The 27,089-nt window shown below is 45.2% G+C and overlaps 1 protein-coding gene across 6 annotated transcripts in view; it reads right to left on the bottom strand.

Moving 5' to 3' along the window:
- The window catches only part of LOC122946174 (synaptotagmin-like protein 1), a 143,159-nt gene that overhangs the window by 25,725 nt on the left and 90,345 nt on the right, over positions 1-27,089 (bottom strand). For 5 of the 6 annotated variants that reach the window (XM_044305591.1, XM_044305589.1, XM_044305592.1 and 2 more), the window contains exons 4-11: positions 24,979-25,066; positions 20,321-20,420; positions 19,134-19,221; positions 16,242-17,291; positions 6,837-6,935; positions 5,263-5,354; positions 4,233-4,334; positions 2,689-2,858 (exon numbers count right to left, since the gene is read on the bottom strand). In XM_044305591.1, coding sequence (XP_044161526.1) covers positions 2,689-2,858; positions 4,233-4,334; positions 5,263-5,354; positions 6,837-6,935; positions 16,242-17,291; positions 19,134-19,221; positions 20,321-20,420; positions 24,979-25,066 — 1,789 coding nt within the window. The remainder of the gene's footprint in view (positions 1-2,688; positions 2,859-4,232; positions 4,335-5,262; positions 5,355-6,836; positions 6,936-16,241; positions 17,292-19,133; positions 19,222-20,320; positions 20,421-24,978; positions 25,067-27,089) is intronic. The other variant, XM_044305593.1, reaches the window with a different exon arrangement.

The following is a 27,089-nucleotide window of genomic DNA, read 5'->3' as shown; positions in this document are numbered from 1 at the left end:
TGAGATTTTTTTGAGGCTGGTGGTACTTGAGCAGGTCATTTTTCTCAGCATTTTAGAGCTCACAGTAAAGGCTGGCAATGTGTTTGTGACAAATTCCCCTCTTTCAAGTTTGCCACGAGTACTTGGAGAGGACTACTTGCCAGCCTCTTACCATGTGATTACGGTCCCATGTGGAATGTACCTGTTTTATGTAATAGCAGCATAGTTATATAAGTTCATGTATTTTGCTGTCTTTTGCTACCATGTGGCTAATGGAGTCTGGCTTCTGTCCCTGGGAGATAAGTGGATCACTTCTCAATTGTCTCCAGGACAAAAGACTGCGTAGGACCGGTTTTGGGCAGAAAAGCCATGAGTACAGCCAGGCCAAAGAGACTTTTACTAACTTTTCAACCCCTGGTCTAATTCGTGCCATTTTGGGATGTTTAAGGTCTATGTGTACTATAAAGGGTGGGACATTGTATATGTAAGTAGTGATGTCTGTCCTATTGTCTCCCCGTGTGTATTGGCGATTTCCCTTTGTCCTGAGAGATAATTGAATTACACCTCGGTTGTCTCCAAGACAGAAGACGTTGTGTATGTTCCTGCCTGTGATAATTATGTTAACCATTGTGTGCCATAATTATATCACAGGCAGAGGGGAGGATTCCATGTGGGTTGTACCTTTGTGTTATTGGTTAATGTATATTTGTTGTAAGTGTCTCCCTTGCATGGGAGCAGGGCATAAAAGAAAGTGTAGTTCTGAATGCCTGGGTTGCTTCCAGTAAAGTCTTGTTCCAGCATTCAGCTTTGGCTCATGTATGGACTTATTTGGCAATACCAGCGATACTGGCGATACCAGCGATAATAGCGATTTATTTCTCTGTGGATTCTTTGGCTGTGCTAACCCCAAGGGAAGAAGGGAATACTAGACGGTGACACGGATGATACCGTCACAGTGTTCAGTATTAGTATCTGACCTATAGACATCTATTACTTAGAATCTTTTTTTTAGTTCATTGTGCTTTTCCAAATTGTCCTTAAAAAATATTGGCTGTCCATGAGGTTTGGATAAATTGTCCAGAAAAAAATAAAAATTTAGGTTGGCAACACTGGCCAGCGTTCCTGGAAAACCTGGCTGAGAAACCCTGGTTCAGAGCCATTAGTAGATTGTCAGATTCCATAAAGTATATTGTGATCGTATCACTACACTTGTGTCTCTCAGCACTAGAGATAGTGGTGTACAGCCATGGATGGTGGCTACAATGAGCTGTTCCCAGCAAATGTAGATAATGTCTCTGTGTTTCATTTTCTTCTGTTGGCACTGTCAAGAATTATTCTTATTCTTGGCACTAGTATGAAAACATAGCTAGCACACAGGTGCATCTTAAAGCAGATTGTTTGCAAATGGAATCATTAATTTTACTTGGACGCAACACAACATTTTGTCAAACAGGTTTCTCCTGAGCTTGAAATATCCGGTGTTTCATAATAGGCACATTCTACCTTGTCAGCAAAACAATAGCCTTCCTCTTATATAGGTGTATATCTGTAAATGGAGAACCAGATGACTGTCCGCATGCTGTGGATCTCCGGGGAGCGGGTGATCCAAGACCTGGATGATATATAGCATGCTGCTCGATAGAAACACAGCATTGTTCACTTGCAAAAATCCACATCATCTGGCTCTGTTTAGCCACATTAAATAAGTCTTGGGACATGGGCTTGAAGACACCAAAGGGATTTTTTTTTTGCTGGGTAATGAGCTCGATTTTTTTAAGTCCAAAAGGTGGCAAGAAGCCTTAGATAGATGACGGTCGAAAGCTGGTTTGGCCAACAGCTGTTTCTTCCCCCTCACTTTCCATATACATGCATTATGGGCTCAGCCGACCATGCATGTGTTCTTAGTAGGGAGAGGAGAATAAGTCACCGCCAGACACTTATGGTGATAGTTTATCTCCAGGGACAATCAAAAGATTAAGTATGTTGAAATAGTAAGATCCTTCTTTTCTACAACATCTCACATCGGTGGAGATTCTGGACACCTCCATATACAGCACTTTAGATGTTGACACTGAAATCAGCAGGTTCAGCCCATATTCTTCCAATGTGTATTGTGTGTTATCCTTGTGTTCTTGTTGTGTAGGTACAGCATGTTACTGCTGAACCTCTTGCACACGTAATCGCTGAGGCCACTGATTGGCTGCAGTGGTCTTGTGTCCATCACAACTGCCTTTTTACACAGTACACACTATTCATTTCAATAGTATGTAACAAGTTAATTTGCATCTATCAGCAGTTTTGTACCTATAAAACTGTCTGACCTGTTACATGTGCACTTGGCAGCTGAAGGTATCTGTGTTGGTCCCATGTTTATATGCGTCCACATTGCTGAGAAAAATGTATGTTTTAATACATGCAAATAAGCCTCTCAGAGCAACGGGGGCGTTGTCATTACACCTAGAGGCTCAGCTCTCTCTGCACTTTGATTGACAGGACCAGGCAGGTGTGGTGACGTTTAATGTCAGTTTAGGGTTTCCTACATCTGTCCACAACTACATCCATTCTTATCACCCAGAACAGCTTTACTACTGCACATATAACCCATGTGTTAATCCAGAGTTCACATATATTTGCTGTGGACAGAAAGTACAACATATACAAAAGACACATGATGACCACAAATCAGAACAGGGAAACTGCAATACTAACGGGTCTGATCGTCCTTTCTTCTCATCCACCACAGCCAGGTCCCTGCACTGAGCCACGTATATCTGGAACTCACGGTTCTTCTCATCATAATCCAGAGAAAACTGAACAGTTCCTTGTGCGTCCACACTTCCAAAATCACCGCTGTACACACTGAGGACACTGTTACTGACCTGCCAAAAGAATGTAGGTTAAAGTGTTATTTACACAGCGTTCGGAGTAGTTCTTAACCCCTTAGTGACCAAGCCTGTTTGGGCCTTACTGACCAAGCGTTTTTCTTCCTTTTTTCACGGTCTCGTTCCAAGAGCTATAAGTTTTTAATTTTTTCGTCTATATAGCTTTATGAGGGCTTGTTTTATACGGGACAAGTTGTAGTTTTTAATGGCTCAATTTTTGGGGTACACATAACTTTCTGATTAACTTTTATTAACTCTTTCTGGGAGGGAGATGGGGAAAAATAGCAATACTGCCACGGCGTTTTTATATTATAAATTTTACGGCGTTCATTTTTCGGTACAAATAACATAATATCTTTATTCTCTGGGTCAGTACGATTACAGTGATCCTAAATACTTATAATTTCAATGGAAAAAAAAGCATTTTTTATTTTATGGAATTCTTTAAATTTAATAAATGTGTATTTTTTCTATTTTTTTTTACTACTTAATAGTCCCATAAGCGGACTATAATATACAGTATTTTGATTGCTTTTAAAATGTAATGCATTATCTCTATAATACATTTCAATAGCAATGCTATTTAAAGATTGACCAGCAGGCTGCGCCAGAGAGGCACAGCCTGCTGCAGAGAACTGCAGACAGGCTCGGGGCCCTGAACGGAAGCAAGGTAAGCTTCCCAACACATCAGCACCCCGCGATTGCATTTTCGGGGTGCTGATGGGAGACAGAGGGAGTCCGCCATTGCACCCAGCATGTAAAGGGTTCAACAGCCCGGATCGGCACTCCTGCCGGTCCTGGCTGTTAGAGCAGGGCCCCGGCTCTCATGTCAGGGCTTAGACAGGGCCGCCATAAAAACGCGGCGGCCCAGCCTAAGGCCCCTTAGTGACCGCTGTAAAAAGGCGTATGGGTGGTCAGTAAGAGGTTAAAACTAAACCAGATACCTATGTCCAATGAAAACCTAAGAATGCAGTTGTAATTGCAGTTTACCCTAATATCTCATCCCCCCGCTGTCTTAGGCTACATGCACACGAACGTTGTTTGTCCGTTCAGTTTTTTTTGTGGATAGGATACGGAACCATTCATTTCAGTGGGTCCGCAAAAAATGCGAACAGCACACCGTCTGCTGTCCGCATCAGTATGTCCGTTCCGTAGCCCCTAAAAAAAATAGAACATGTCCTGTTCTTGTCCGTTTTAGGCATTGCTACAATGGATCCGCATAATATTAAAAAATGAAAAAAATAACTTAATCAAAGTTTATTTAAATGGAATATATGTACCCAGTAATAATTATAATATGAGACACAGATTAAGATAAGTTATGCATTGAAAGTAAACATGCATGCTAGTGAAAGGCCATCAAGTACTTACGGAAGATACTGATGCCATATCAGAGGAGTTGCTGCCACCGCTAAGGGTCTTTCTGTGTTTCCTAATGTTGAAGCTGATTTCAGAGGCAGTGTCAGATTCAGTCTGAGACCAAAACAGAGAGAAACAAAGGTTAAAAATGTACGTCTCAAGACTATGTCATGCAGAATACTTTTTTTTTTACTGTTTCCATCAGTAGATTAGACTTTCCCATATATTGAAAAGAAAGTATGTACATACTGGACCAGCGTGAGCCCAAACAGCACTATTTTGCCATATACTAGGTACTTGTGGGCCTATGGTCATTTTCGGCATGAAAGCTACGGTATGAACATGCCCTTAGGCTGTGATCACATTATGTTTTTAGCCCAGGTTTAAAGGGCATCTGTCAGCAGATTTGTCCCTATGACACTGGCCGACCTGTTACATGTGCACTTGGCAGCTGACGGCATCTGTGCTGGTCCCATGCTCATATGTGTCCGCATTGCTGAGAAAAATTATGTTTTAATATATGCAAATGAGCCTCTAGGAGCAACGGGGGCGTTGCCGTTACACCTAGAGGCTCTGTTCCAGACAGTGAAAATGTAATCACACCTGGCCCTGTCAATCAAAGTGTAGAGGGCGTGGCAGATGCATAGAGAGAAGACCCTCTAGGTGCAATGAAAACGCCCCCGTTGCTCCTAGAGGCTCATTTGCATATATTAAACCATAATTTTTCTCAGCAGCGCAGGCACCTTCAGCTGCCAAGCGCACCTGCAACCAGTCAGCCAGTTTCTTAGGTACAAATCTGCTGACAGATGCCCTTTAATATATTCATAGTATGTTGTGCTTTTCCATCCAGAGTCCAGAGTTAACAAAAAAACCATATATGTTAATCGGATACTTTTTTTCCGGATGCAATTATACGCTCTGAGGCATCCCTTTACTGTATACATCATGTGTATAAATTAAAGGTGGGACATAATTGTGATGTGAACATTGAAGCAGAAGCTATACAAACCCCAGCCATGCTCTTTCCTGCGTCTGTTCTTACCTCTGAATGCAGGGCAGGAGTGGATCTGCTCAGCTCTTTAGCGCGTTCCGGCTCCAGAAGCTGGTGACTTAACGTGTTCGGCTTGTTATATGCTTGGAGGAACAAAAGAAGGAAATTAATAGTGATGAACATAACCTTGAGAAACAAAAAGGACACATCAAACTGGCAACATATAATACTGATGCGACCTCAGTTGTTTCCTTACTACATTGCCATACTACATTTGTTTTTCTCTTTTTTTCTGCACGTGGCTTTCATGAAAGAATAAATAAAGAGTCTTCGGAAGTTTTTATTTATTTATAATAAAGCAAAGTGGGTTTCAAGGAGGACCTTACCCACTCACCTAAGCCGCAAGGGTGCATATGTCATTAAAATGAGTCTGTCTACAGTTCTGACCATGCTAAACTGCTAACAGCACTAGGAAGGGGCTGGGGACACCAGGGCAAACACATCTTTTGTGGATTTTTATTATCAGAAGTAGCGTGAATATGAACTTTTATTCTGCTCGATTCTGCTCCTGCAAGAGCCCAGGAGGTGGAGATTCACGGTTAAGTGCTCTCTGTATTGAGCTGCTTCACCGCCCCTCCCTTCTGCTCTGAGTGACAGGTGTAGCAACCTATCCAGAAGACCACTACAGCTGTCCCTCAGAGCAGTGGGGAGGTGCCATAAAGCAGTTAAATGCAGAGAACACATCAAAGTGAAGCTCCGCCTCCTAAGCACTTGCAGGAACAGAAACCAGCAGAATAAAACTGCAAATTCACACTACTCCTGATGATGAAAGTTCCACATAAAGTATGTGTGCCCTTCTCTCCCCAACCTCTACCTAGTGCTGCCAGCAGTTTTGCATGGTCAAAATTTACTGAAAGACTCCTTTCAAGAAAGCGTCCTGCTAAGTATGTAGGAAATATCTGCTAAAAAAAAAAATCAGACCCTAGTCAATAAATGTTCCTTTCAAGTTATGTCTGGATTTAAATGGTCCTGAGATCTACAAAAGAAGGGCAAAAAGAGATATTTTGAAGGTTGCATAGATTTGAGCTCAGGATTAGTCATTTCACCTGATGTCCTGATATATTAGCTTATAGATATATGTCTAGGTGCACGTAGGCATTTTTTCCAGTCTGCTGTCTTCCACATTTTATAACTGTTCAATGTCCACAATACACAGATTAGTGACCAGGACGCACGTCACTGTGTCATACTTCACCCTCTCTATTTCAGTTTTTCTTTCCATGCTGTTTGCGTCTGTTGTTCCCTGCACAAGTTGTCAACAGTTCTTTATTCAAATACAAAGACCTTGCGGAAATCTGTTTTACACCTGACTCCATGACTTGTATCAGGAAAAGGATGTGGACGAACAAACAGTAGATTTGTAAAACAGAGTCAACATTATGAATTGAACGCTTGGTTTCCTAGGTAAACTGACAGATGGGGTGCTATGATTGTGCTGTAATCATCTGTAATGGGATGTTAAAGAGACAATAGCAATCTTTAGAAGAAATAACATGGTCATCTTTACCAAAACCCAAAGAGGAACAACGACCAATACAGTGAAACTATCTTCCCGTGAAACTCACTTTCCGTGGTTGTATAAATATTCACCATGCTTCTTGCATTGCTAACATTATTAGACTTTGATGCAGCCACATCCTCAGGGTAATCTTCAGAACTCCGGCCTAGAGAAGAAACCAAATAGTTATGGGGGTGAGATGAGCAAAAGGGCTTCCTCACTGTGGGGGGCTGTCCCCATAGGTGAAGCAGCACACAACTGGCACAGTATTGACAGGGCTGGAGATTTAGCCCAAACTTGACAATTTCTAAATGTCTGGTGTCAATCTTGTGCCAGGTTGACGCTTCTTTACCTCTGCGGTCAGCCCCCCAAGGGGAAGAAGCCCCGCTGATGAGACACATTGATTTGTTAGAATCAATTTGCTAATCTTTATTATGGGGTTCACGATGAGCAATTATTTTACTTGTTTTTATTTGTCCATGTGTCAAGAATCTTACTGATCGCTAATCCAAAGGAGAAAAACTTTCTTTTAAGAGGAATAGCAATGGAGCGAGGCGCAGATATAGCGGAGTGCGCCTTGACTTGGGTGGAAGTCGTCAGGCTGGGAAAGGGTTAAGGTTAGAAGCTGGTTGAGGGGGAGGAGAGAGGTTTTCGCGGGCAGTATATAGGGTGTGGGGGAGTGGTTTGAGTAAGCAGGGTCAGTGCAAGGCAGAGTGTTTGAGCAGCAGGATGTCGTCTCTGGAGGATCTGTTGGCAGCGGTCAGGGCTGCAGTGCAAGAACATGGTGCGGAGCGCCTGCATGAGACCATTCAGGCGGCTCTTGCCCCTTCTCCTATGGCGGTGGCGTCGGAGCGGCCTTCCAGGGCTAGGAGGTCGGTTCCCCCGGAGCGGCTGAGCCCGGAGTCTACCCCACGTGTGCGCCGGCGTCTCCGGAGTCCCCCTGTGAACCCTCCGCTGCAGCCTGAGGTGTCTGTTCCCAGCAGTGCTCCCAGGCGCAGCGGGAGGACTGCTTCTGTGCGTGGTGGAGCGGCGGGAGAGGGACGGGTTAACCCTGGTCCCGTCTCCCAGGCGACGAGAGGCAGGGCGAGCGGGCGTCTCACCGGAGGCGGTCCGGAGTGGTGAGCGTACCCTGGCGGCCTTACCGGTGGTCCGGAGGGGTGGTGCGGTCGGGCGGTCTGGCGGCCTGGGCCTTCCTGGAAGCAGGTCAGCGAGGTCTTCTGCGCCGCGGCCGGCGGCTTCCGGTCGGCGGCTGGAGCGCGGGAGGACTGACGTGCGCAGAAGAGGGGAGCGCATTGTGAGTGCGTCGCGGCCCCTGGCATGACATGGCAGCGTGGATGAGGATAGGGTGGTTGCCTGGTCCCCTGATTGGTCGTTTCGGGATGCGGCTTCCGGCAATCCGGCTGGAGAGCAGGTTCTGAGGGGGAGGATGGAAGATGGAAGCGTGCGGCCATGTGTTGCGGCCGGTCCGGTGTATGAATTCCAGGACGACGGTCTCTTGCAGGAGCAGGGTGATGAGGATATGTCGCCGTTGGAGGACGGAGAGGTGGAGCCGGGTGAAGATTTGGCGGCAGGCGCCATGGATGTCCCTCAAAGGGAATTAGCAGTGCCGTGCTGTTCGACTACGCCACTGAGGACGTCTGGGATGAGTTCTGCGGCTGCCGGTGATGATGTCCGGGGACGGCCAGGTGAGAGACCGGCTGGTCAAAGTCATGTTGGGGGGGATGTGGGCTCTGTTGGTGTTAATGTGGGGGGTTCTGATGCTTTAGTGCGGGAGGTATTGTCAGGGGTGGTGTCTTTATTATCTCGGTTAGGTTCCGGGCCTGCGGGGTCTCCAGTACCAGTGTGGGCTCCGGTGCAGGCTGTTGAACGGGAGCAGAGTGCGGCGCTGGTGCCTGTGGGGGCAGGTGGTGGTATTAGAGGGGGTACTCAGGCATCTGGGTCGGGAGCGGTGGCAAAGGATGTGGGTGATGGTGTTCGGTTGGCTGATGGGCCGCTGGGGTCTCACTTGAAGCATGAGATTAAGGATAAGATATGGAGGGATGAGTATGTGGAGATTTTTGCGTTGCTTCCTTTGGAAAAATGTAATTTGGATAGGGGGAGGCCGGATGAGAGCAAGAAGGAGGAGGAAGAGAGGAGGCGGTACAGGCTGATTCCGCGTACTTTTCAGAATTGGCTTCAGGCCTTTGCGATTCTGGCTAGTGTGGTTGGGGAGAAGGCGCCTGAGCAATGCTCGGCTCTCTTCTGTTATATGGATGCTATAGGTGAGGCACATCGGACTTATGGGGGTGTGTCGTGGCTTAGGTATGACGAGCAGTTCCGGCAGCGGAAGGCGGTCAGGCCTAGCATTCGTTGGGACCATAAGGATATTGGTCTGTGGATGCGATTGATGGCGGCACCGAAAGGGGGTCCTCAGCCCTTTCGTGGGGGGGCCGGGGGTGGCTCGGCCTCGGAGTCTTCTGGGGGTAGCAGGAGGGGTTGTTGTTGGCAGTACAATGAGGGGCATTGCCGGTTCTTGTCCGACTGCCGGTACAAACATGAGTGTTCCGGGTGTGGCGGTGCCCATAGCTTGTCCCGATGCTTTAAGCGGGGTAAGGGTAAGGGATCCGAGGTTGTGCAGAAGAGGGGTGACGCCGGTGAAGGTGGACGAGATGGAGCCATATTTAAGGATGTATCCAAATAGGGAGGCGGCTCAGTTGCTGTTGAAAGGTTTTACTGAAGGTTTTGTTATTCCATGCGGTTTGGCTGGTGTCAGTCGGGCTTTGCGGAATCTGTCTTCGGCATTGCGCTATCCAGCTGTGGTGAGGGACAAGATTGCCGGGGAGATTGCTGCTGGCAGGGTTGTGGGCCCCTTTGCTGAGTGTCCGTTGCCGGATTTGTGGGTTTCTCCTTTGGGTTTGGTGCCCAAGAAGGAGCCTAATAGGTTTCGGCTAATTCATCATTTGTCCTATCCGCTTGGGGCTTCGGTGAATGATGGTATAGCGGATGAGTTGTGCTCAGTGTCATACACATCTTTTGATGAGGCAGTGCGGTGGGTTCGACGTTTCGGGCAGGGCGCTCTACTTGCAAAGACGGACATTGAGGCCGCCTTTCGGTTGTTGCCTATTCACCCTGATAGCTTGCATTTATTGGGTTTTCAGTGGGATGGCTGTTATTACGTTGATTGTTGTTTGCCGATGGGTTGTGCGATTTCGTGCTCCTTGTTTGAGTCGTTTAGTTCGTTTTTGGAATGGGTGATAAGGAAGGAAGCGGGTTGGAGTTCGGTTTTGCACTACTTAGATGATTTTCTGTTCTTGGGTCCGGCTGGATCTAGGGTGTGTTCTGTTTTGTTACATACCATGGAGAGGGTTGCGGCTCGTTTTGGTATTCCGTTGGCGGCTGATAAGACGGAGGGCCCTTCCACGGTTATGAAGTTTTTGGGGATCGAGATTGACAGTGTGGCCATGGAGTGCCGGCTGCCTGTTGATAAGGTGTCGGATCTGTTGAATGAAGTGCAGTTCTTGCGGAAGGCTAAGAAGGTACAGCTCAAACGAGTTCAGTCGGTTCTAGGTAAATTGAACTTCGCTTGTCGGATCTTGCCGATGGGGCGGGTGTTTTGTCGTCGCTTGGCCCTGGCGACTGCGGGCGTTGCGGCACCTTTTCACTATTTGCGTTTGCCTGCTGCGGTGAAGGAGGATTTGGTGGTGTGGGAGAATTTTTTGTCGGAATATAATGGCCGGTCTGTGTGGATGGAAGCGGTGGTTGATAGTGCTGTTCTGGAATTGTTCTCTGATGCGTCGAGTTCCTTTGGCTATGGGGTTTTTTGTGCGGGTCAGTGGAGTGCGGGTGCTTGGCCGGTGGAATAGAGGCAGGCCGGTTTCCTTACTAATTTGGTATTGCTGGAGCTTTTTCCGATTGTTTTGGCTACTGAGTTGTGGGGGGACTTGCTTAGGAATCGGCGGGTTCGCTTCTATTGTGATAACATGGGTGTGGTTCAGGCAATTAACAGCCAGACGGCGAATTCGCCCCCGGTTTTGAATTTGCTGCGGCATTTGGTTTTACGTGGTTTGCAGTTGAATGCATGTTTTGTTGCGGTGCATGTGCCGGGAGTGGATAACTCACTTGCTGATTCCCTTTCTCGCTTTCAGTGGGATCGTTTCCGCGGCCTGGCGCCGGGTGCCGAGGTCAGAGGGTTGCCCTGCCCCCAGTGGCTCTGGAGCGTGGCCTTGGGGTGTCGGCGGGCCTGATTAGACAATCTCTGAGCAGAGGTACGTGGTTGGCTTATTCCTCAGTTTGGGCGTTGTGGGAGGACTTGATTGGACAGACGGGTGGTTGTAGTTCTTTTGATGATTTTAGGTTGTTGTTGATATTTTGGGTGGGTCGGTCTTATGCGGAAGGTTTGTCGTTTTCGGTGGCGTCAAAGAGGGTAGCGGCTGTTGCTTTCTGGTTGCGCCTGAGGGGCTTGGCTGATGTGTCTAAGTGTTTCATGGTGCGGCAGGCCTTGAAGGGTTACCGTCGTAGTGTGGTGAGGAAGGATACTAGAAGGCCGGTTTCTTTTGGGATATTACAGATGCTGTGGAAGGAAGCGGGGTTGGTTTGTAGATCGGAGTATGACGTGTGTCTGTTTAGGGCGGCGTTTGTATTGGCCTTTTTTGGGGCTTTTCGGATCTCTGAGCTGGTGGCGGCAAGTTGCACGGGTGGGGGCGGTTTGTTGTGGGAGGACGTTGTGCTGGTGGATGGTGCTTTGAGATGTTTGCTGCGCAAGTCAAAAACAGATCAGGTAGGTAATGGTGTGGTGGTATGGCTTAGGCCACTTGCTGAGTCGGTCGTGTGCCCAGTGCGTTGTGTCAGGGAATTTTTGCCATTGCGGCCGGGTGGCGCGGGTGTGCTGCTGGTTCATGTGGAGGGTTCGTGTTTGTCTCGGTTCCAGTTTGTGGCTGTTTTTAGGAAATGTTTGTCGGCTGCGGGTTTTCCGGCAAAGGAATTTGCATCGCACTCTTTCAGGATTGGGGCTGCGACTGAGGCTTCCAGGTGGGGGCTTGGAGAGGAGGTCATAAAACGTATAGGGCGGTGGGAGTCTGATTGTTTTCGATCATATGTTAGGCCTCATCTCTTGTAGTGTGTGGGAATGTATTGTTTTTTCATGATTAACGTGTGGGGATTGGCATTGGCAGTGACGGTTGTTTATTTGATTTTGTTTGTTTTACAAGGGCGGCACCTTGTCTTGCGTGGATTTTTGGGCATTCATATGTCTACTGGGGGGCTTTGCGAGCGGATGTTCGGCGGAACGGCCGTCAATTGGGTTTTCCAATGGAGGATCTGCAAGTCCGGTGGATTGGTGTGAGGGGGCTTCTCTGGGGGCGGGTTCTGCCGGAAATACATACGAATGTCTTGTTCGATCGCTCGCCAGACATTTTGGTTCTGCATGCGGGGGGCAATGATTTGGGGGTACGTCGGTCGCGAGATGTGATTCGGGACATCAAGTTGGACGTATTGCGTTTGGTGTCGGATTTTCCGGGCTTGCTGTTGGTTTGGTCGGAGGTGGTTGCGAGGAGCAGTTGGCGTTTTGCGAGGTCGGTGGAATGAATCAACAAGGCCCGGGCGAAGTTAAATAAGGAGGTGGGGCGTTTTGTACGCAGACAAGGTGGTGTGGTTGTTCGTCATCGGGAATTGGAGGCGGCGTCGCCTCAATTCTTGAGATCTGATGGCGTGCATTTGAATGATGTAGGTATTGATATGTGGGCTTTAGGTATCCAGGAGGGGTTGGAGACGGCTCTTAGGGTGTGGCAGGACGCCCACAGGTGAGGTGTCACCAGTGGTCTTCTGGTGGCTGATGGATATGAGATCCTGGGGGAGCAATACAATGGTTTAAGAGATGCAGGACATGTTGGAGCCTGTATCTCATGTGGTTTGTGAATGCCGAGGATGGGGCTCCTGTTTGGGCTAAAAGGTCTACAGGAGGAGATACTTGGATACTTCAAGGATTTGGTGCCCTTGGGTCGGTGAGTGCGGCCAAGGGTAATCTTGAAGTATAAGGAGAGATGGTTACGGAAGATACCGCTTGTTTGGGTTGCCCTCCAGGATCATTGTTACGGCACTGTGGTTCATGATGTTGAAGGATGTATTTAAAGTGATTATTGTTATTATGTTATTTGTATGTACAATAAAGTTGGCCTAAGGGTCATTTTACCAAGCAAGAAGGTGTCAGAGTGGTTATTGGTAAGGAAGGGGTTTAGTGTATAGCCTGAGGAGAAATCTTCCATCCTTTAAGTCATGATTTTTATTAAATTTTCAAAATTAAAACATTTACAATGATGTTATAACATAAAATGTAATTCAGCAATAGTGAAAACATGTTAAGAAAAACTTTCTTATGTTGTAGCCTATGGGGTTCTCAAAAACTGGTCTCCACAGATGACATCTTCTCTATGATATGTCAGAAGTCATAGTACAGTATGTGTACATTCAACATGTGCAGCTACATTGGGGCCATCCAGGCAAGGGAGCCCACTGTTAATAATAGTGTTCCCTATGGTCTATTAGATCACATGTAACCAGCTACACAGTATATCCATGTCCCCAATAATCTGGTGGTTTGGCACAATGATGAGGAAATTAAGAAAATCTGTTTATCCACTGAGCTGCTGTGACATCACAACTGTGTTTGTCAGGAGAGTAGTTGTCACATCAGAAATATATTTGTGTCAGGTAATCTCCTGAGACATCACACGTGCATTTCAATCAGGTAATCTGCTGTGGCGTCACTAGTGGATTTCAGTCAGGTATACTGATGTGACATCACTAGTGAATTGCAATCAGGTAATCTGCTGTGACATCACTAGTGAATCTCAGTCAGGTAATCTGCTGTGAAATCACAAGTAGATTTCAGTCAGGTAATCTGCTGTGACATCACTAGTGAATCTCAGTCAGGTAGTCTGCTGTGACATCACTAGTGAATCTCAGTCAGGTAGTCTGCTGTGACATCACTAGTGAATCTCAGTCAGGTAGTCTGCTGTGACATCACAAGTAGATTTCAGTCAGGTAATATGCTGTGACATCACTAGTGAATCTCAGTCAGGTAATCTGCTGTGACATCACTAGTGAATCTCAGTCAGGTAGTCTGCTGTGACATCACAAGTAGATTTCAGTCAGGTAATCTGCTGTGACATCACTAGTGAATATCAGTCAGGTAATCTGCTGTGACATCACTAGTGAATCTCAGTCAGGTAGTCTGCTGTGACATCACAAGTAGATTTCAGTCAGGTAATATGCTGTGACATCACTAGTGAATCTCAGTCAGGTAATCTGCTGTGACATCACTAGTGAATCTCAGTCAGTTAGTCTGCTGTGACATCACAGGTAGATTTCAGTCAGGTAATCTTCTGTGACATCACTAGTGAATCTCAGTCAGGTAATCTGCTGTGACATCACTAGTGAATCTCAGTCAGGTAGTCTGCTGTGACATCACAAGTGGATTTCAATCAGGTGTGATTCTGTGACATCACAAGTGCATTTTAGTCAGGTAAGATGCTGTGACATCACAAGTGGGTTTCTGTCATGTGTGACATCACAAGTGGGTTTCTGTCAGGTAACCTACTGTGTTAGTGAATCTCAGTCAGGTAGTCTGCTGTGACATCACAAGTAGATTTCAGTCAGGTAATATGCTGTGACATCACTAGTGAATCTCAGTCAGGTAATCTGCTGTGACATCACTAGTGAATCTCAGTCAGGTAGTCTGCTGTGACATCACAAGTAGATTTCAGTCAGGTAATCTGCTGTGACATCACAAGTAGATTTCAGTCAGGTAATCTGCTGTGACATCACTAGTGAATCTCAGTCAGGTAGTCTGCTGTGACATCACAGGTAGATTTCAGTCAGGTAATCTTCTGTGACATCACTAGTGAATCTCAGTCAGGTAATCTGCTGTGACATCACTAGTGAATCTCAGTCAGGTAGTCTGCTGTGACATCACAAGTAGATTTCAGTCAGGTAATCTGCTGTGACATCACTAGTGAATCTCAGTCAGGTAGTCTGCTGTGACATCACAGGTAGATTTCAGTCAGGTAATCTTCTGTGACATCACTAGTGAATCTCAGTCAGGTAATCTGCTGTGACATCACTAGTGAATCTCAGTCAGGTAGTCTGCTGTGACATCACAAGTGGATTTCAATCAGGTGTGATTCTGTGACATCACAAGTGCATTTTAGTCAGGTAAGATGCTGTGACATCACAAGTGGGTTTCTGTCAGGTAACCTACTGTGTTAGTGGCTATATCTGTCGCTGTTCAAAAATTGTACAGACAGTTTGAGCTAACAGCCCAGGAGGCATGGCCAAGAACTCATCTTTTATCCCTGGCAGATGTATGTCCTTTTATATTTACTTTGGCTCTTTATTTTTTTATTAGAGCGTCCCCTTCACACTTGGAGTAGCACTACTGAAATCTGATAGAACCAATAAATTAGGTAAAAACCAAGGTGACATCAGCATGTACTACAACTCTTCTATATTCAGATGGCACACAAAAAAACACAATTTTTGTATAATGTGAACCCAATGACTATCTTTAATCTGTGTGGGAACCCAGCAACAAGTCTTTAATTTCCCTGCAGTGCCAAAATGGTGCAGATGAAGCATTACTTGGTTACTATAATAATCAGTGGACTATCCTTCTAACTTATGAAAATATTAGCGTAAAAGACACTCTTTTTAGCCGATCTTCACCTTGGCTCAAACGGGCCAAACACATGAGATAAAAGATATCCAAACTCCCCAACCTAGACGTCTCCTGTGTTTCCTTCTACTGCAGAATTTGAGGGAAAGAAAAATTGTGCATTTTGGATTTCAATATGCAGATCTTTATTTCCTTGTGGGAGATGAACCACAAGAAGAGTCTGGAAGAGAATTATTCTCTTTTCCCTTCAAAATAAACCATGCATGTCTGTCCACACTGAGCGTGAGGAATACTATCGGACAAGTGTTCAGCCAATGTGTGTGTGCTCAAACTGTATTGTCTCTAAAACACTTAAGACATGGGGAACTACTGATCACTGAACGTGGCATTATGGGTTCTGTGGCTATTGTAAATCACTATGAGGGCATTGCGGCGGCTGTGCTACAGCACTTTGGCTAGCTCTGCCATCTCCATAACATAGCCAACCATAGCTGCCACAATGTACAGTTCTTCTGTGGGGGGAACTATGGAATTAGCTCTATATTTCCCCAAAAATTTGAATTTATTAGCCAAAACCACATAAGTTATGTCTTGACTGCCTAGTAACATGTTGTCCACATTCCTGGTACGTAAAAAAAGACTACTTAATGATTGGCTGCACGATAGAGAACACTACTGTATGACATTATTTTCTGAAGTATTTCTCAAATATATTAGGTCAGATCAAATATTCCTTAATCTATTCTACATTTTACAATCATGTAAGATCTGAAATGACCCTTGACAGAAGTTAAAACATGCTGAATACAATACAAACAGTATTACCGTTTTCACTTTCCAGTGGTGAATGTCCTGTCTTGTCTTCACTCTTGGGTTTTTTATCTGTCCCTCCCTGTTCTTCATCAGAGGACACAGTATCAATTAAAATCTGAACCTTGCTATAAAGTGACTCTGCTACTTTTGGTTTGCTTTGTGGGACAATGATTTCCTCCACAGAGTCTGTTATCTCTGGCACAGAAACGACAGGTAGCTTGTCTTTGGGAGAAGAAGTAGGATCACCTTTAGTCTCCTTGACAACTGAAGAAGCTCTAACTGGAAGCTTTGATTTCTTAGAAGATCGGTTAACGCCACTGTTGTCCTCACTGTGTGAGGTGGTCCCATTGCTTTCTGATACAGACATACTTCTTGAATTTGATGAACCCTTGCTTTTAGCATAAGTTGATCTTGGTATTGAAGAGGATGGGGTTTTTCGATGTGGAACCACATGGACCATTTCATCTTCACTGGAGGATACCACTTGAGGTCTTTGTGAGAAATACTTCAGTCGATGTGTATACTCTGGTAGAGATCTCTCCTCGCTATTAACTTTTGTGGTGTATTGTATAGTAACTGAGTGGTTAGGCTTTGCAGGAGACTCATCTAAATTCACTGCATCTTCTGCTTCTTGCTTTAAATGGCCCTGACTTGCATTCCCTGAATTCCCTGCTCCCTTTTCCCAAAATTTTCTTAGAGATATAAACTGGTCTTTGTCTAGAATGGAATCTTGCTCTCCTTGCATCTCTTTCATTGAATGGACTTCAAAGTTTGCATTGGTTTTGACATTTTTCGGCTGCTCTGTCTCTGGAGAGGATAATCCGGACTGTGCCAATGTTTCTGTCTTCTTGAAAGTGATGCTTGAATGATCCGATTGTGGTGAAATGTCAGTCTTTGATGCTTCCCTACTTGTTTTCCTTTTGACTGGTATCTTACTAGGACTACCACTTTCTTCGTTTGGACTTTTCTCAGGAGAAGATAATTTTCTAGCAAGAGGAACAGGTCTTGATATTAAATTCTTATTTGGTGCGCTGCTCTCTTGCAGAATACTTCCGTGTTCTCCTATGGAAATATAAAATGACACATAATTCTAAAACTAACACTATGGTAAAATACAGAATATACAGAGCAAACATGCTGCAGTATGTAGCACATAATAAAGGCGTATACAATATAACATTTCATAAACATATACAGATGTATACAAGACGTTGTCAACACACCAGAGCTCTGTGATATGCAGGTAAGTCTACATACAGTATATATTCTCCATACCTAATGCTTTGGCTTTTTTTTATTTTTTTTATCTCTGACTGGTTCTGCGTTTTTTCCTGTTCTATAGCCCAAAGATGCATTCAGTGTTGTGCTGTAATAACACTTAGGCAGCCTGTCGGTACACACCCCTGACAGCTTGATTCAGTAATGAAACATTCTCTGCACCTCTACATTCTGGGAAACATCAGATTACTGTACAGCGCCTTGTATAAAGATCACACATCCCAAAATACCAATAAGTTCTATGCTGATCCTGAACCAGCCGAGAATGCTAAGAGAGTCTGCAGTATTGTGATTGCAGCCCTAGGTAAAAATGGGGATAAAACCTGCTGTAACTAAAGATAAATACAAGGTAAATAAATGTATCTTTTGATAAAGTAATTTTTCTTCTATATACGGTATAAACTGTAAAATGGTGTTCAGACACAATAACATTTTGAATATGAGTTAGGCTTATTTCACACTAGTGTTGGGCTTTTCCGGACACCTCTCGGCATGTTTGCCGTGCTGTGGCCGCATCTCCTGGCCGTCCCCATTATAGTGAATGCCGGGACGGACTTCCAGCAGCAGCGTTAGTACGGATCCGGCAGGCTCTTCCGGCAGCTAGTGTGAAAGAAGCCTTAGATCATGTGAACATACACTTCAAGATAGGGTTGGACTGGAGTTCTTTGGGCCCACCAGAGGAAATTATTTAAGATAGGGGGGTTGGGCCACGAGAACAAAGTCTAATTGGTTTTGATTCAGAGAAAAAGACCCTAGTCTCCTGCACCTTTAGGGCCCACTATTGTATCAGCCTGGGCCCACTGGAGGATCCCTCTGGCACTCTGGTGGGCCAGTCTGACGCTACTTCAAGGTACAGTAGAAACTCAGTTATTTCACAATGGCAATTTAAAAAAAAAATATGGAGGTCAAAACTCAGAACATTCATAATATGGTAAAATTATTTAAAAAATGCATAATGCATTACTGGATATTTTTTTATTTTAAAATAAAGTCTGTTATTTAATAGACATATATATATATATATATATATATATATATATATATATATATGTTATTCATTACAACCAAGAATCGTTCTTGTATGATAATCTGATACAATTAAGGAATTGTTAAAGGGGTTTTCCAGCAAGAAAAAAACTGGAGGCGGCAGGCACAAAAGGGGTTAAAAAAAATAACAGAACCGATACACAACTCACTGATCCCCGCCACTTCTGTTCTGATGCTACCCAGGTGCCCGCTGGTCTGTCCTTCCTGGTCCCATCTTGACACACAGGAAATGCCCACTCAGCCAATGACTGGATAAGGCGGGGCACTGCTGTGGCCAGTAATTGGATGTGCATACATTTCCAGGCATTTCCCGCGTGTTGATACGGGACCAGAAAGTAGAGATCTGCGAGCACCTGGGCAGTGCCAGACCAGTAGTGGCGGGAGATCAGTGAGGTCACTCATTTTTTTTCCAGCTAAAAAACCCCTTTAAACATCAGTGGGCGAGATAAAGTGCTGTGGTTACATTTTACCGTAATAAACATCAAGCTCTGTACATGAAGGTCACCAAACAATGGGCATGAATCCTGCCCCAAATAATTGAGATATATAGCATATACGAGAAAGGTTCATAGACGTTACCTCGTTCAGGAAAGCTTCTAGTCTCAGAAGACGGAGATAAGCCTTCATTAGTTACACGGTCTACTGGTTTATTGCCATTGAGGCTCCTCTGCAAAAATAATAATAATAGAAATATTGCCAATTGCAGCTGGACAGGTAGTGGACAAACAATGGAGGGCCTATTGTTTCCTGGAATCCCATTCTATTGTGATCCTTGGAGAGATGATTTTAAAGGGGTTTTCTAGGAATTAGGAAAAACATGGCTGCTGTCTTCCAAAAACAGCCCAACATCTGTCCATAGGATATGTATGGTACTGCAACTCTGCTACATTCACTTCAGTAAAACTACAAAACCAGACTCAAATAATGGACGCGTCTGGAGCCGTTTCTGGAAGAAAGTAACCATGTTTTTCTAATCCTGAAAAACTGCTTTAGAAAGGTAACTAACCTAAAAGGTAACACCCTAGACCAGGGATGCCCAACCTGCGGCCCTCCAGCTGTTGCTAAACTTCAACTCCCAGCATGTCTGGACAGCCTACAGCAATTCGGGCATGCTGGGAGTTGTAGTTTTACAACAGCTGGAGAGCCGCAGTTTGCTCATCCCTGCCCTAGACCAATACCTTTTCCTGAAGCTATTGTTTCACATGCAGAAGCACTGGAGGGGAGAAAAAAGAGGAGGACAAATGTGTGCTTACTGGGACACAAATGGAGGTATTTAGACTGGAATATGGGATAAGATGGGATTGAGGATGAGAACAATAATAGGGCATTTGTAGCTACAATTTTAGCTCTTTTTGTTTGCTTAGTTCTCAATTAGTATCTTTTTAATAATAAGCATAATTAAGTGATGGACGGCAAGGCTAAAGCTGGCCATACACGTTACACTCATCTCAGACAAACCTGCCATTTTTGGTGGGACCAGCTGACCTTCTTATTTGTATGGGGGAGATTCCAATAAGCCTGCTCTGAAGATATGCCACTGCCAGTGCAAGTATATGGTGGGTGGGAGAGATCGCTGTCGGCCAAACAAGCATTCTGCAAACAGGTATCTAAAGAACATCTATAGATAGTATTTAATATGCATTCATACAGATGACCAAACTGGTGCGGACACTGGTGATTGTTTAATGAATGTAGTCACTTTTGCCCATTGTTCCATATAGTCATATATGAAAATATCCCATAACGCCAAACATACAATTACTTGCCTTTTCTGGTGAATTGTAACTGGATGCTTCAGGCTCTACAGATGGATCTATGTGCAGCTGAGGCACACTGGCAGTCCTATCATAAATACCATCAACAGGGCTGCAAATGAAAAGGCATGAAACGAGAAATATATCATTATACTGCACAGCATTGGTGGTCTTAATGACTTTTTATCCCCACAATACATTTTTTAATCAGTCAACAAAGTATGCAAAGTGTACAAGGGGCATGTACAATTGTGTCCCAGCTAGTTCATGGTGAGGTTCCCCCTGTTGGTGAGGCACAGCTAGGGGGGCAGTTCATGGTGAGGTTCCCCCTGTTGGTGAGGCACAGCTAGGGGGGCAGTTCATGGTGAGGTTCCCCCTGTTGGTGAGGCACAGCTAGGGGGGCAGTTCATGGTGAGGCAACCCCCCGTTGTTGGTGAGGCACAGCTAGGGAGGCAGTTCATGGTGAGGCAACCCCCTGTTGTTAGTGAGGCATAGCTAGGGAGGCAGTTCATGGTGAGGCAACCCCCTGTTGTTGGTGAGGCACAGCTAGGGAGGCAGTTCATGGTGAGGCAACCCCCCGTTGTTGGTGAGGCACAGCTAGGGAGGCAGTTCATGGTGAGGCAACCCCCCGTTGTTGGTGAGGCACAGCTAGGGAGGCAGTTCATGGTGAGGCAACCCCCTGTTGTTGGTGAGGCATAGTTAGGGAGGCAGTTCATGGTGAGGCAACCCCCTGTTGTTGGTGAGGCACAGCTAGGGAGGCAGTTCATGGTGAGGCAACCCCCCGTTGTTGGTGAGGAACAGCTAGGGAGGCAGTTCATGGTGAGGCAACCCCCCCTTGTTGTTGGTGAGGCACAGCTAGGGAGGCAGTTCATGGTGAGGCAACCCCCTGTTGTGAGGCATAGCTAGGGAGGCAGTTCATGGTGAGGCAACCCCCCCTTGTTGTTGGTGAGGCACAGCTAGGGAGGCAGTTCATGGTGAGGCAACCCCCTGTTGTGAGGCATAGCTAGGGAGGCAGTTCATGGTGAGGCAACCCCCCGTTGTTGGTGAGGCACAGCTAGGGAGGAAGTCCATGGTGAGGCAACCCCCTGTTGTTGGTGAGGCACAGCTAGGGATTCCGTTCATGGTGAGGCAACCCCCCGTTGTTGGTGAGGCACAGCTAGGGAGGCAGTTCATGGTGAGGCAACCCCTTGTTGTTGGTGAGGCACAGCTAGGGAGAGAGTTCACTGGGGAGTCCCAGCAATTTTGGGACTGTTGGCAGCTATATAATTTCTAGAATATTTTGCAAGGCTGTGAAAGTTGAGGGAGGAAATTTTATAGTGAAACGATCAAAGTAATTCCATCCCAGAATATTTAGGAGCTCCTGGTTTTCAGTCTAGACTTTGTTAACCGCCTCCGGACCGCCTAACGCAGATGTGCGGTCCGGAGGTGGCAGCTCTGTGCAGAGTCACGCATATATGCGTCATCTCGCGAGAGCCGGGATTTCCTGTTAACGCGCGCGCACAGGCGCGCACGCTCACAGGAACGGAAGGTAAGCGAGTGGATCACCAGCCTGCCAGCGGCGATCGTTCGCTGGCAGGCTGGAGATGTGATTTTTTTTTAACCCCTAACAGGTATATTAGACGCTGGTTTGATAACAGCGTCTAATATACCTGCTACCTGGTCCTCTGGTGGTCCCTTTTGTTTGGATCGACCACCAGAGGACACAGGTAGCTGTGTAAAGTACCACAAAACACTACACTACACCCCCCCTGTCACTTATTAACCCCTTATGAACCACTGATCACCCCATATAGACTCCCTGATGACCCCCCTGTCATTGATCACCCCCTATCATTGATCACCCCCCTGTAAGGCTCCATTCAGACGTCCGTATGATTTTTACGGATCCACTGATACATGGATCGGATCCGCAAAACACATGCGGACGTCTGAATGGAGCCTTACAGGGGGGTGATCAATGACAAGGGGGTGATCACGCATATAGACTTCCTGATCACTTCCCTGTCATTGATCACCCCCCTGTCATTGATCACCCCCCTGTAAGGCTCCATTCAGACGTCCGTATGATTTTTACGGATCCGCTGATACATGGATCAGATCCGCAAAACACATGCGGACGTCTGAATGGAGCCTTACGGGGGGTGATCAATGACAGAGGGGTGATCACCCATATAGACTCCCTGATCACCTCCGTCATTGATCACCCCCCTGTAAGGCTCCATTCAGACGTCCGTATGATTTTTACAGATCCACGGATACATGGATCGGATCCGCAAAACACATGCGGACGTCTGAATGGAGCCTTACAGGGGGGTGATCAATGACAAGGGGGTGATCACGCATATAGACTTCCTAATCACTTCCCTGTCATTGATCACCACTCTGTCATTGATCACCCCCCTGTAAGGCTCCATTCAGACGTCCGCATGTGTTTTGCGGATCCGATCCATGTATCAGTGGATCCGTAAAAATCATACGGACGTCTGAATGGAGCCTTACAGGGGGGTGATCAATGACAGAGGGGTGATCACCCATATAGACTCCCTGATCACCTCCGTCATTGATCACCCCCCTGTAAGGCTCCATTCAGACGTCCGCATGTGTTTTGCGGATCCGATCCATGTATCCGTGGATCCGTAAAAAATCATACGGACGTCTGAATGGAGCCTTACAGGGGGGTGATCAATGACAGGGGGGTGATCACCCCATATAGACTCCCTGATCACCCCCCTGTCATTGATCACCCCCCTGTAAGGCTCCATTCAGACGTCCGTATGCGTTTTGCGGATCCGATCCATGTATCCGTGGATCCGTAAAAAATCATACGGACGTCTGAATGGAGCCTTACAGGGGGGTGATCAATGACAGGGGGGTGATCACCCCATATAGACTCCCTGATCACCCCCCTGTCATTGATCACCCCCTGTAAGGCTCATTCAGACATTTTTTTGGGCCCAAGTTAGCGGAAATTTTTTGTTTGTTTTTGTTTTTTCTTACTAAGTCTCATATTCCACTAACTTGTGTCAAAAAATAAAATCTCACATGAACTCACCATACCCCTTCCGGAATCCAAATGCGTAAAATTTTTTAGACATTTATATTCCAGACTTCTTCTCACGCTTTAGGGCCCCTAAAATGCCAGGGCAGTATAAATACCCCACATGTGACCGCATTTCGGAAAGAAGACACCCCAAGGTATTCCGTGAGGGGCATATTGAGTCCATGAAAGATTGAAATTTTTGTCCCAAGTTAGCGGAAAGGGAGACTTTGTGAGAAAATACAAAAAAAAAATCAATTTCCGCTAACTTGTGGCAAAAAAAATAATAATTCGAGGAACTCGCCATGCCCCTCACGGAATACCTTGGGGTGTCTTCTTTCCAAAATGGGGTCACATGTGGGGTATTTATACTGCCCAGGCATGTTAGGGGCCCGAAAGAGTGAGAAGAAGTCTGGGATCCAAATGTCTAAAAATGCCCTCCTAAAAGGAATTTGGGCACCTTTGCGCATCTAGGCTGCAAAAAAGTGTCACACATGTGGTATCGCCGTACTCAGGAGAAGCTGGGGAATGTGTTTTGGGGTGTCATTTTACATATACCCATGCTGGGTGAGATAAATATCTTGGTCAAATGCCAACTTTGTATAAAAAAATTGGAAAAGTTGTCTTTTGCCGAGATATTTCTCTCACCCAGCATGGGTATATGTAAAATGACACCCCAAAACACATTTCCCAACTTCTCCTGAGTACGGCGATACCACATGTGTGACACTTTATTGCAGCCTAGGTGGGCAAAGGGGCACATATTCCAAAGTGCACCTTTCGGATTTCGCAGGCCATTTTTTACACATTTTGATTGCAAAGTACTTCTCACACATATGGGCCCCTAAATTGCCAGGGTAGTATAACTACCCCACAAGTGACCCCATTTTGGAAAGAAGACACCCCAAGGTATTCTGTTAGGGGCATGGCGAGTTCCTAGAATTTTTTATTTTTTGTCGCAAGTTAGTGGAATATGAGACTTTGTAAGAAAAAAATGAAAAAAATCATCATTTTCCGCTAACTTGTGACAAAAAATAAAAAGTTCTATGAACTCACTATGCCCATCAGCGAATATCTTAGGATGTCTACTTTCCGAAATGGGGTCATTTGTGGGGGTTTTCTACTGTCTGGGCATTGTAGAACCTCAGGAAACATGACAGGTGCTCAGAAAGTCAGAGCTGCTTAAAAAAGCGGAAATTCACATTTTTGTACCTTAGTTTGTAAACGCTATAACTTTTACCCAAACCATTTTTTATTTTTTTTTGCCCAAACATTTTTTTTTTAATCAAAGACATGTAGAACAATAAATTTAGCGAAAAATTTATATATGGATGTCGTTTTTTTTGCAAAATTTTACAGCTAAAAGTGAAAAATGACATTTTTTTGCAAAAAAAATCGTTAAATTTTGATTAATAACAAAAAAGTAAAAATGTCAGCATCAATAAAATACCACCAAATGAAAGCTCTATTAGTGAGAAGAAAAGGAGGTAAAATTCATTTGGGTGGTAAGTTGCATGACCGAGCGATAAACGGTGAAAGTAGTGTAGTGCAGAAGTGTAAAAAGTGGGCTGGTCATTAAGGGGGTTTTAGCTAGCGGGGCTGAAGTGGTTATTGCGTTTTCATGTGAGTTTACCTTTGCTGTCCCTGAGAGTCAAGCTCCCCGTGTGTGGATAGATTGTGTATTGCTTCTTTGAAACCATCTCCTTTTCCATTCTTTACGCCTGATTGTGGAGTAAAATGTGGATAATATATTAATTTATTTAATCTGATTACAGTTAATATAGAACATATAATACACATTTCAATGTAGAAACAGCAGCCTTTCTTCCTGGATCCAGCAATATAAAAAACAGTGACCTTTACCTCAGCTGTGGCCCCCAAGATCTACTCTTGGATACTAATTTTTTAGTTATTTGTATTACAAAATTTGACTCTAGATGTGCTCATTGTCTTAACCCACAAGATTTTAGCACTGCAAATTAAGAGGATGATGAGAAAGAATATTTCTCTACTGATATGAATAGAGAAGGACTGAATCCCCGAAAAGTTGTTCTTATTTGCTATGTTCTTCAGGCCACTCCTAGAAAAAATTGCATTCCATCTGAATAGGCTGTCTCATCTGTGCAAGGATAAACTTGAGGATGTATTAGACAGCCCGATTTGACAGGCGATTGTCGGGAAGGAAGCGTACCTTCCCGGCAATTACCTGCTCACCAGCTATTACATACAGCGATCTCCATCGTTATACCATCGCTCTTCCCTATACTGAATCATTGTTTCCCGCTAGCAAATTGAGATTAGACATCACGATCTGCTGCCAGTATTTGCTCATTTATCGGATGATCACTAATGGGCGTTACTATGAGCGCTCATTAGTGACCACCGGCTGTAAAATCTGAAAGTGTAATACGCCCTTTAGGGGGTTTTGTAATCCCTGGAGAGCCTTAAGTCATAAAGCCTAGGGACATCTAGAGGGAAACGTAAAAAAATAAATAAAGATTATGTAGACCTATTTTAGGTTAAAAAAAAAAAAGACCCTGTTTGGCTTCTGCAGCTTCTATGTTTCACAGTACATAGCAGCTGCAGAATACTAATTTATTATAAATCTGCAGGAATACTGCAGAACCTAAATGTTTAATTAAATCCTTTAAACCCCAAATCACTCGATCCTTTTTAGTGATTCTGATGGCGATCCACCAGTTCCTGGTCCAATCTGCATTCACAAATAATAGCTGCCAACTTCTCAGACTACCCGATCTATGCACAGTCTTTGTTTCCTCCCTGCGCTGCTGAAGGATTCGCCTAATTTGTGATGAGTTGTACTCCTCTTTTATGCCTGTTTTCAGCAGTAAATAATAGTAAATTTGCTGGAGCCCCCACCCTGCCCCCCGCCACTCCAATGTGGTGAGGATGGCATAAAAACACCCTTGCGAAGGTTTTTAAAAGGGGGGTTTCACCTCTTTTTACACCGGAAACTGGTGTATAAATGTTTGTAAATGACCCCCATTGTGCTTTGGCAGTCTGAGACACTACTCCCTGCCCTTGGATTGGTGTGTGCTGTCAACACTCTATACAGCATAGTACAGAACAGTCCATAACATTATTTGGGCAGTTGTGTAGATCTTTTGTCTGTGACTGCGAGCTGTAGGTTACACCTTAGGATGTGCAGGGGCATAGCTATAGTGGAAGTGGGTACTCTGGGGCCCAAACTCAGAAAGGTCCCGTCTGGGAGGAGGACTGAAAGATTTTATTGCCAGAGCCCCCTCAACAGTATTATATAATGACATTATATACAGTGACATGATATACAGTATATACATGTAGGAAATGGACAGAGTGGCGGCCAGGCCTGATATGAGAGAGCTAGCCTGACTAGCCACCGGAGGGATGGTTGTATGGAAGGAGGGGTTTGCTGGGGAAGGGGACCCGTTCAAAAATTTGTTGTGGGGCCCAGTCGGTTCTAGTTGCGCCACTGGAAATGTGTCTTAGCTGTTCTAAATTATGGCATATCAAATGCACCAGTTATTTGGAAAAATGGCAAACCAAAATGTGCACCAGAGTCTTTCTGAGGTTGGCAATATTACTGTGCTGACTGTAATGTTGCCTTGTTGAGAAAATGTTTGCATATCTCACCCCATGATTGTGACAGTTTCCTGCCAAGTCCTAAATAAAAAAAATAATGGAGATGATGGCATCTTATTCACTAAGCCTCAGAGCTTGGCCTATTCTGCTTATAGGTAAATC

The sequence above is a fragment of the Bufo gargarizans genome, chromosome 9 (genome assembly GCF_014858855.1).
Source record: "Bufo gargarizans isolate SCDJY-AF-19 chromosome 9, ASM1485885v1, whole genome shotgun sequence".
NCBI classification, from domain to species: domain Eukaryota; kingdom Metazoa; phylum Chordata; class Amphibia; order Anura; family Bufonidae; genus Bufo; species Bufo gargarizans.
The sequence above is the reverse complement of the archived record's forward strand: the minus strand, read 5'-3'. Positions and strand labels throughout refer to the sequence as shown.